Source organism: Calidris pugnax, unplaced genomic scaffold (genome assembly GCF_001431845.1).
Source record: "Calidris pugnax isolate Ruff unplaced genomic scaffold, ASM143184v1 scaffold170, whole genome shotgun sequence".
NCBI classification, from domain to species: Eukaryota; Metazoa; Chordata; class Aves; order Charadriiformes; family Scolopacidae; genus Calidris; species Calidris pugnax.
Genome location: NW_015090905.1, coordinates 83,257 through 94,259, shown reverse-complemented (window position 1 = coordinate 94,259; position 11,003 = coordinate 83,257). Strand labels below are relative to the sequence as shown.

At 55.0% G+C, this 11,003-nt stretch overlaps 1 protein-coding gene across 22 annotated transcripts in view; it reads right to left on the bottom strand.

Moving 5' to 3' along the window:
* The window catches only part of TCF3 (transcription factor 3), a 124,834-nt gene that overhangs the window by 63,043 nt on the left and 50,788 nt on the right, over nt 1-11,003 (bottom strand). The window contains exon 1 of one of the 22 annotated variants that reach the window (XM_014949041.1): nt 5,870-5,936. The exons of 20 other annotated variants lie outside the window; for them this stretch is intronic. In XM_014949041.1, coding sequence (XP_014804527.1) covers nt 5,870-5,897 — 28 coding nt within the window. In that variant the 5' untranslated portion in view covers nt 5,898-5,936. Of the gene's footprint in view, nt 1-5,869; nt 5,937-11,003 lie in introns of those variants that run through there. One more of the 22 variants, XM_014949042.1, reaches the window with a different exon arrangement.

Sequence of the window (11,003 nt, the reverse complement as noted above, 5' to 3'; positions counted from 1 at the left end):
GCTGGGGATGCAGCCCAGGGGTGGGGGGTTTCTGGGCTGCCAGCGCACGTTGCTGGGACGTGTGGAGCTTCTCATCTGCCAACACCTGACCCCTTATACCTGACCAAAATAAAAAACAAACCCCCAAAGTTTGCCAAAGAGTCATTTCAGATCAAACACAAGGGCTTTCCTTGGCAGCTCCCCCAGCTGCGTGCAGCCAGCGGTGCCAGCCGTGCGTCCCCGCCACCACCACGCTCCGGCGCCAGCAGGTAGGCAGCCCAGAGGCAGTTAAAAATTAGACAAATTAAAGACCGTTTCCAAATAATGTGGAAATTACGTGGGTAAACGGCCAAACACGCGCGCACACAATCAGAGTGGCCTTGGTAGTTTATTTGTACGTCTTCTCTTACCAGGGAGAGGGATGGTGGTTAATGACTTGTATGCTTTATTGCTAACGAGCCGGCACTCACGCTGCAAACTTCCCTGAAGCGAGGGGGGAAAAAAACCAGATCCCAAAGGGGAGAGGAAGGCTGAGGCTAACAGCCAGCCAGGAATGTGTATTCTGCCCCAAAAGGGGGGTCCTGCGGGGCGCTGGGTGCCTTGCTGGCCGCGCAGGATGCCCCGGACCGCACAGGATGCGGCCGCGGGGCTGGCGAGGATAACGAACGTGTTCCCCCAGACGATGATTCAGCCCACAGGAAGGATCATCTAAGAAGAATTGTTCGACACAATGAGAAAAACTTTCCCAAACAAAGTGTTCTCAACACCACCTGCCTCCCTCGGCGGGGCTGGGGCAAGCCCTTCACTCCAGCTTTTGTTTGGAAAGAACTCCAAGACTATGGTCGCTAAAACAAAGGTTCCTCTTTTTTGCCTCCTCCTCTCCCGAGACAAGCGTCGCTGAGCAGGGGGCTCAGGCTGCCATCCTGGCCCCGAGAGCAAGCTGGTGGCCACCACAGGAGCCACCAAGACCTCTCTGATGCCAACCTCCCCCTGTCCGGGCCCAGCACCACACTGCAACTGCGGGATTGTAAACTTTAGTAGCTGAAAATGCCCCAAATATACCAGCCTGAGGCATCCCTACAGCAAACCCCAACGCCAGCAGCACACGGGGCACGGGGTGTCAGGGATAACTGCGTGTTCAGCCAAGTCTTCCCTCCCAGGGACCAGTTCTTATAGAATTCGGTCAGCACGACACAGCATGGCGAGATATTTACCTTAAGAGCAGTTTAAGGACAGATGTGACCTATTTAGAGCTCCGCCAAATATTTCCGTAATTGAATATACCATCGATTATTTAAATTGCATTAAAAAGGGCTGCATTTGATCTACTTGCTACTAAGAAGCACCATTTCCAAGAACCACGACTCTTTTTTTTTCTCCTCTTTAAATATAAACACTTCAAGATGTTCACTTGTCCCTTCCCCTGCGAAGAATCCACATCTTTGCATAACCGTACGCCGTGCCCCAATTTCCCCCTGTCCCCCTCGAGCCAAAAGGACAAGTCACAGGAAGAACTTACCTGAAAAAAAAACCCACCATAAAACCACCAGCTTTAAGTTCTACAGTTTATGGTGTTACAGGGTCCATCAGGAAGGTCTCAACCAGCCTCTTGACCTCAGGAGAAATCACTGATGCGCTGCACCAGGGGTTTAGGCTGTCCATCAGCCTCTGAGACCCTATTTCTAATCACACGCTGGTCAGGGGACACCAAAAAGTTGCTCCAGTCCCTTGTGCCCTGGTTCCTCTTGTCTGTAAAACCAGATCACAACACCCATCTCCAAGCAGCACCCTTCCTAGGACAAGAGGAAATGGCCTCAAGTTGCCCCAGGGAAGGTTCAGGATGGATATGAGGGAAAATTCCTTCACCAAAAGGGTTGTGAAGCCTTGGAAGAGGCTGCCCAGGGCCGGGGTGGAGTCACCATCCCTGGAGGGATTTAAAAGCCGGGCAGACGTGGTGCTGAGGGCCATGGGTCAGTGGTGGTTTGGGCAGGGTTGGGTTGATGGTTGGACTCAATGATCTGAAAGGTCCCTTCCAACCTACAAGATTCCATGACTCTCTGTGAGCCCAAATGCTGGTGACGAGATGAAGAGACCGAGCTGGTGGTGGTGGGTTGTTTTTTTAAAAATCTAGATCTGTCACCTGGTCTGGTCCAGTAGGTAGACAAGTATCTGGGGCCAGCTCAAGGGAAAGGACAGGAACAGGGGGACGGGAATGGAGGGGCAGGAACAGAGGGTGGCACAGCTTCTGCCAATAGCAGCCTGGATACAGCCCACGTTCCATCAGTCACAGGGGTAGGGTATGAAGCACCCAGCTCAGGTTGGGATGTGTCAACCTCAGCAGACACCTGCTTCTGGGTTCCTCCTGCACCAGGTGGGACTACAACTCGCTTGGCCACCAGAGACATGGCCCATCCTTACCGTCCCCTCACCAACAGGCTGGGGACATGGAGCCCTCCCTCCTGCCCCACAGCAGGTCCCACACTGCTGACCTTCATGACAGCTCTCCCTCTGCCCGGGCAAACACATCCATACCATGAGGAGGTGCCAGTAGATGGCACTCAATGTGTAGTGTGGCTCCTCTGGTTTCTAGGACTCACCAACACTTTTTTCCTGCGTGCACATGTCAAACCATTTCCTGGGCAAACTTTAGCATCGCTGAAGGACGGCCAGCAGGAGCAGGACCCCCTGGTCTCACCTCTCACATTGAACAACGCAACAGCTCTGAGAAAAAACCACTGTGCTCTTCCCTGGAAGCCCCACGAAGATCTCATGAAAGCAGGGTTTACTCTTCTGACTGTGACAACACCAAGGAGCAACACTTCACCTGATTTACACCTTTCACGTCCCCCTGGGCACGCACTGGCCCATGGCTGGGGTTGTGGGAGTGGGCCGGGAAAGGTGGGAGTGGGATTTCTCCTCCTGCTCCACAGCCAGGAGGAGCATCCAGCCCGGGGGCTTCACACACCATCCAGCCTGGGGGCTTCACACACCATCCAGCCTGGGGGCTTCATACCACTGGCTGAGCCCTTCCCACTTGCTATTCAGGGCAACAAGCTGGAGACAAAAGAGACCTATTAGATTATCTTGTCTGTCTCTCCTCTACATGATGTTTTGTTTCCTTGTGCTTTTGTCTAGACAAGCTGCTTATCAGGAACGCCAATACAACTGTCCAGTAAAACTCACCATTAACAAGTTCCTCTGATATTTTGCTTAAAGACTGCTTTCTCTAAACTACCAGAAGCTCAAAGGAATTCTTTCCTCTGGGAACAAAAAGAGCTGGGACAGTGCCCAGCCTGTAAGTACCAAACTTGTCGAAGGGGGTTTAAACACCCGGAGCTCCCCGGTTTGTTGGGCTGGTGAGAGCTGAACCTGGTGACTCCCAGTAGCCCTGGCAGAGATGGTGGGTGTGCTCACCAGGAGAAGCTGCTGCCCCACAAAGAAGTGGCTGCACTTTCAAATTTTGGAAATAATATGTATCTATGAAAATGAGAAAAAAAACCAATCCACCTGTAGCCTCTGTACTGCAAGGAAAACCCTCCAAATGTGAAGGACCAAAACCATCACTGAAGGACTGGGCTGTCCCCAGTGCTCCAGCTCTGCCTGCAGCTCCCACCTCTGCTCCTGGGGCCACCCCGGTCATGGACCGTGCTCCCTCTGGCTCCTCACCACACCAGGTTCACCAGGGGTTCAAGGCATCGCGGCCTTCGCTGTTCTGCAAGGAAGGAAAGGGCCCTTCTCGCCCTGCAAGTTCTGGGGCTCACCGGACTTTCCAGGGGCTGCTGAACGTGTAAGATGGCAGGAAACCCAACGAAAATCGGTTCCCCATTTGGAGCACAACGTGCCCCAGAAGCCCCCAGGCCGGGGCAGGCCAGGGCAGACGAGAAGAGGAAGACCTCGTTGGGCAGCAAGCGACCGTCAGCTCAGCTGTTTGCAAAACCACAGCTCCACACGTCGCGCTCTTTGGGGGAGACCAGAGCCCCGTCTGCTTCTGCCACCGTGGCACAGGGACAGGGGCTGGAGGGGACAGGGACAACTGCCTTAATCCAAAATGCTCCACTAAACCCCAGAGAGAATTGAGGGGAAAATAAGGTGGTTGTAAACCTCTCTGATGCCCAGGATCCCCCTGCCGAGAGGACAGGCTGAGAGAGTTGGGGGGTTCAGCCTGGAGAAGAGAAGGCTCCGGGGAGACCTTGGAGCCCCTTCCAGTCCCTCAAGAAGGGGGGCTCCAGGAAAGCTGGGGAGGGACTCTGGCTGAGGGAGGGGAGCCCTAGGAGGAGGGGGAAGGGTTGGACCCTGCAAGAGGGGAGATGGAGCTGAGCTGTGGGGAAGAACTTGTTTGGTGTGAGGGTGGGGAGAGCCTGGCCCAGGTTGGCCAGAGAAGCTGTGGCTGCCCCATCCCTGGAGGGGTTCAAGGGCAGGTTGGAGGGGGCTTGGAGCAACGTGGTGTGGTGGGAGGTGTCCCTGCCCAGGGCAGGGGGTGGCACTGGGGGGGCTTTGAGGTTCCCTCCCACCCAAACAAGTCTGTGAGTCTATGATCCATCGCACTCGAGGGTTTGGCTGTGGAGCTCCTGCCCACACGGCTCTGACCACGAGGAGGAGGCCACGTCTGCCTCCGGTGACCTCAGGCAGAGGTCTCACTCTCTGCTGGGAAGCTAATTCTGGGCTTGCAGAGTTTTGTTCCTCCTGCCCATTCCCCCTTATCTCAGCAGCATCCCAAAGCCTCAGCTGCTCCCCGGCATCCCCGGGGGAAGCCTGTCCACTCCAAAGCACACAACATACTGCCTCGCTTAAACACAAGCCCACATTTATTTCAAACTAAGCCGTGTGGGTTTTCCACCTCATTTCAAATCAAACACCATTTGTAGCCTTTTAGATAAACTGGTTTCTCTCCAGTTAAAACTAGATACGCACGTGCCACTTGAATTCAAGTAAGCCCATCTCCAGAGAGCTGGGCATCACTCTGTTTCGTTTCTAAAACCAGTTGAAAAGAAAAACATCCCACAAAGTCCCTTGTAGGGGAAGGAAATCTCACAACCAGGTCGTGCCACCCACCCACGGCAGCGCAGAGTGCCAGCCCCCGGCTCCCAGCACGGGGACCATGGGTCACCCCCTCGTTAGAGAAACCCTCGGCCAGCAATTAACATCGTCGTGTGCCGGAGCCAGCATCCAGGCACCCATCCTCCTCTTCCTCCTCCTCATGCCACTGGCCGCAGCTTGCTTTAATGGGTTTCAAGGGACTTGCATATAGGTTATGGGGGAAGGCAGGGAAGCAGCAGAAAAAGACGAGCTATTCTTGCAGATTCATGCCTCCTGCTCCCAAAACAGGATCCCGTGTCCTCAAGCAGCATTAACACTCTCTGCTCCTGCCCAAAAGCGGATCGGTACGTAAAGGCAGGTACAGAGCACAGAGAGGAGGATCCCTGAGGACTCCCACCCCGACACTGCAGCCCCCCTGCCCCAACATCCCTGGAGGGCAGAATTCCCAACCGATCCGCTACGAACGATTCCCTTCGTGCTCCATCCTCACAGCTTGCTTTAATGGGTTTCAAGGGACTTGCATATAGGTTATGGGGGAAGGCAGGGAAGCAGCAGAAAAAGACGAGCTATTCTTGCAGATTCATGCCTCCTGCTCCCAAAACAGGATCCCGTGTCCTCAAGCAGCATTAACACTCTCTGCTCCTGCCCAAAAGCGGATCGGTACGTAAAGGCAGGTACAGAGCACAGAGAGGAGGATCCCTGAGGACTCCCACCCCGACACTGCAGCCCCCCTGCCCCAACATCCCTGGAGGGCAGAATTCCCAACCGATCCGCTACGAACGATTCCCTTCGTGCTCCATCCTCTCTGCCAAAAAATCCCCAGCCTGGCCAGATGCCTGGCAGGGAGACTCACCCCAAGACGGCTTGTTGTGGGATGCCATGTCCAGCGGGGTGCCAGCAGCCCAGGAGCCCAGCACCCTGCACCGAGCGGTCCCGGCCTCAGCCCCGCTCCTCCCACCGCCCGGGAGCTCCGGGGAGGAGGTTCCTCCGTCCCTGCCCACTCCTGCCTGCCTTTGTTTGGGGGGACTATAAAGGAGTTCACTCTAAGGACAAGCAAAGGCAGTTAAAAGAAAGTTAAGGGGGTTTATGGAGTGGATTAAGTTTACCAAGGGGTTTTATGATGCGCTGCCCGGAGAGCAAAGAGCAACCCGGCAGCATCTTTTCCAGACCTGCTTCGCTCCCAGGCTGAGAGCACCCCGGGCAATGGGAAACACGGGAAAAAAAAACTCCCAAAACCTCACGTATGTGCCCTCAATCGTGCTCTTATCTGCAGATTTTACCTCCTTAACCCTTTTATAGGGTCAGGGCTTCGCACCACTCCTGCCAGCTCCCGATCCAGAGGCTCCCGGAGCAGTTGTTTGCCCTCCAACAAAAGCCACCTCCACCCAGTCCTGCCTGGCTCTGCTGTGGTGATACAGGGTATTTCTCTGGCACAGCCCCCGTCGCTGTTTATTGTCTTGCTTTCCTTTATCTGCAGATCTCAAAGCATTTTATAAATGTTAAACCTCAAAGCCTCTCTAGGGAACAGAACTGTTTCTAGCTATTGTACATATGGAGAGACTTGCCCAAAAAATGAGGGCAGAGCTGGAAATGCAGCAGCAGAGACCAGAGCTGAGACGGCTTCTCTTGGCACAATATAAAGCGACACAGATTATCCCTTAAATACCTGGGTGGACAGACACATCTCCGGGTCTTAACCCCCGTGTTCTCGAGCCACCTCCTGGCCCGAGCCCTCGCGCTCACCAGCTTGAAAGCTTTGCACCCTGGAAGGCCCAAAACTCTTCACAACTGGCAATCCAAACCACAACATCTCACTCATCTCTCAGTTTTCTTCTTTGGGTAAAAAAGCACCAGTCCTACAGTTTCAACTGTTTTAGAAAATTATTTAAAGAAAACAGAACAAAAAACCACAGTGCTTTTAAAAATACAAAGCGAGCTGGGGGAGAAGGGCTCTTCTCTGCTCTGGAGCTGACCCAGGCAGCGTGTTGGAGGAGCCGCCGATGCCCGGCTCTCCTGGCCATGTGGCACGTGTCCTGCTCTCCAAAGTCCTCAGCTCCAGCGGTTTCACAGTGGGGAGCGTTAAGTCACAGCTCCTCATCTCTTTCCTCGCCTTTATTTTCCATGCACTTCAGCTGAGAGGAACCTGAGGAGCAGGAGGGAGCGGGAATTCAGCCCCATCCGGGCTCGGCTATTCCCACCGCAGCAGGGAAACGCTCGGTGAGGAACGATCCCAGAGCTTCACTTGGGAGAGCACTGCCTGCAGACCCCAGCTGGGGGAGAAAACCCAAATAACCCAGTGTCTGGGCTGGGAAGGAGCCAGCACAAGGATGCCCTAAACAGGGGAACAGCAGCTTGAAAACCTCCGAGGAAGGAGACCAGCCCAGGCGGCACAAGCATCCTCTTGGATGCAAAGCTCCTGGGCGACATGAAACAGCTCTGCTCAGGCTGTCGAGGCTTTGGGACCAGCTCTTACAAGAAGCGAGTTCAGTGCCTGGCCCAAAGAATCTCCAATTTTGACTGCAACAAGCAATTGTTTCGCTTGTTCAAGTTTGCTGTGAGCTCACAGCTCCAGACGTCAGTTCCCTGAGATGCCCCAATTCCCAGGCCCTTCTTGGAGGATGGTTGTGAGCTCACAGCTCCAGACGTCAGTTCCCTGAGATGCCCCAATTCCCAGGCCCAGACCATGATGAGTCTTGCGATACCAACACTGAATGAGCTGCAGGCAGATGGACAAGGAGGAGGAGGACAAGAACCAGGAGAGCTCCAGGATCACCGGAGGATGGCCGTTTCCGACCCACACCGAGTGCTCTGCACCACAAGAAACCTGGAAAAGCAAAACCAGCTAGGAAGGGTACGTAAAAACCACACAGGACAGAATTCAGGACTCGTTTTCCACCCTGAGGAGGACAAGAACCAGGAGAGCTCCAGGATCACCGGAGGATGGCCGTTTCCGACCCACACCGAGTGCTCTGCACCACAAGAAACCTGGAAAAGCAAAACCAGCTAGGAAGGGTACGTAAAAACCACACAGGACAGAATTCAGGACTCGTTTTCCACCCTGAGTGGTGTTCCCAGCGTGGCACAGCTCCATTTGGACCAACTTCCCGCTTCCCTCTGACTCCTGGAGACTCGGCGCAGGGAGAGCAGCACCGGAGACAAGGGCAGAACCAGAGACAGACCAGGCAACCTCCAACCCCTTCCACCACTCCCCTGTGGCCCTGCTGGGGCCTGGAGACTCGGCGCAGGGAGAGCAGCACCAGAGACAGACCAGGCAACCTCCAGCCCCTTCCACTGCTCCTCTGCAGTCCTGGTGGGAAGACAAGGGCAGAACCAGAGACAGACCAGGCAACCTCCAACCCCTTCCACCACTCCCCTGTGGCCCTGCTGGGGAAGGGTCTGGAGCCAGAGGGGCTACGAGGCTGCTTTTCACCACCGGGGAGAGGACAAGCAAGGGCCTGCAGGCACCTCGGCTCGAAACAGCAGCTTAAAAATAAACGAGCACTAAAGTTTTGAGTTCTGAACTGATAGAAACCGAGAGGACTTCAGCAGGATCTCTGCTGACCACAAAGGCAGCAAAGGCTCCTTCCTCTTCAGCTGTTTCGCCCCTGGGTCGCTTTTGCAGGTCGTGGCTGCAGCCGCTCAAACCTCAGCGGCTGCTCGTTACATCACGGCCGAGAAGATGCTAACGAAGGGAAGGCAGACAGGACAGGCTCCACCTCAGAGCATCTCACTCGGCCAGAATCATAGAATGGTTTGGGTTGGAAGGGACCTCAAAGATCATCGAGTTCCAACCCCCCTGCCCTGGGCAGGGACACCTCCCACTAGAGCAGGTTGCTCAAGGCCACATCCAGCCTGGCCTTGAACCCCTCCAGGGACGGGGCATCCACAACTTCCCTGGGCAACCTGTTCCAGTGTCAGAAGGAGAATTCGACTCAACCAAACCCAAAGCGGGAGTCACACGTCCCAGTTTCAAGCAAGAGGATCCAAAGCAGACCTGGGCAGTTTGGGCAAGGAGGAGCCATGGCCAGCTCTGTCGGGGTGCTGCTCCCCAAGGAAGCTCAACCCATGGATCTTTCCCAAAGGTTCAGACGGGCTGAGTTCACCAAACCACCACCCTGCCCCTTCTCTCCCTTCTGCACACCTTTACTTCCAGGGATGGGCTTAATTAAAACCATGAGGAGTCTTGCGATACCAATAGTGAATTAGCTGCAGGCAGATGGACAAGGAGGAGGAGGACAAGAACCAGGAGAGCTCCAGGATTCAGGCTGAACACTGCCCAGATGCACACACAAGGAGGACAGGAGCTCAGGACCCGCTTTCTCCATGCCCACCAGTGCCACCTCCCCAGGGCTGGATGCGTCGCTTCCACCAGCGTGGAAATGGCTTCTACCCCGCACAGCCCTGGGCTGAGGTGACACCTCTGGATTGCCCCAATTAACACCTTCAGAGGGGCAGAGACAAAGTGGCTGAAAGGGAGGGCAAAGGTGTAATCCTGTGCTGGTGGCCTGGACTGGACTGAACCCACACCTGGGTTGCACGGCATCCCGAGGCATCCACAGCATCCCGAGGTGTCCATGGCATCCCGAGGTGTCCATGGCATCCACAGCATCCCGAGGTGCCCATGGCATCCCAAGGTGTCCATGGCATCCACGGCATCCCAAGGTGTCCATGGCATCCCAAGGTGTCCATGGCATCCACAGCATCCCAAGGTGCCCATGGCATCCCAAGGCATCCACAGCATCCTGACTCATCCACAGCATCCTGAGATACCCAATGTAACTCCTGGAAGAGCATAGATGCTCACCCTCCTGTTAACAACACTGCCAGAGCCTCATCCCTTGGTCCCCAGCACCTGAGGCCGGGGGGAGCTGCTGGTGCCACCCAGGGATGCCCCAGCCCTACCGGGGCACGGACCCCGGCTCTTCCCGGGAGAGTTTTTAAGAGTTAAAGCAACACCGGTAGTGGGATTGTCAGCAGCACAAATGCACAATCAGGAGGGGAAGATGTGGGGGGAAAGCATCCAACTGGCGAACATAATACTTGGAAGGAAAAGCAGATTTTTAAAAAAATAAAAAATGAGGGGGTGGTAAAAAAAAAAAAAAATCTCAGGAAGTCATCTAGTCATTCCTGCTCTTTGCTAAAACAATAGACTCGGGATGCTGGCGAAGTTATAAATAATCCTGCTGGCTACACAACACAAATACAAGACAGGAGCAGGGTAACTATCGGCTCGATGGAAAAGTGACTCACTACCTTCTTACAGCATTCCCAAAGAAGGGCAAACGCCGGGGCCCCGCTCCCACGTGGTGCCATCCCGGTGTGGGACCTCCGCCAACCGGTACCGGGGCTCCATCGGCCGGGACCCCTGTCCCGGGAGGGACGGAGCAGCTCGGTGCTTGGGGAAGGCAAAGCAAAACCCACACCCTGTGTCCCGGTGTGTCTCCATCCCAAAGCTGACCCCACGGCCCGACACCGGGGGAACAACGGCAAGAAAAAGCGCTCGAGTTGGGGAAAATAATGGGAAGCCACTAACTCCGCAACATCCTTCTCTTTTTAGAAAGGAAGTTGCCATCGCGAGACGGTTTGGCTGAGCTGTTTTCCAGATTGCTCCTCCGAAACCCGAGAGCCAGCGCGGAGGTGAGCGAAGCCAACGCGCCTCGAGATGCTGCTGGAACTGCCCCAGGCGTCCAGGGGTCCTGCCCCCAAGGCAGCACTGGGGGATGTACACGGCCCCTTCAGCCTGGCAGGTCTCGTAGGGAAGGGAGGACCCATCTTTTTGGGGATCCAGGACAACCTGGTCCGTGGTCCATGAGCATAAAGCACAGCAGCCCTTATGCCAGGACCAGGATGCCGGGCACAAGGAGCCCTCATGTCAAGAGTAATTGAGAAAGGGAAAGATCTTCCCAAGTGGAGACTTGGATAATTTGGTAGTGACATAAATTCTCCTTAAAAAAAAAAAAAAAAAAGGGGGGGGGGCAAAAAAAAAA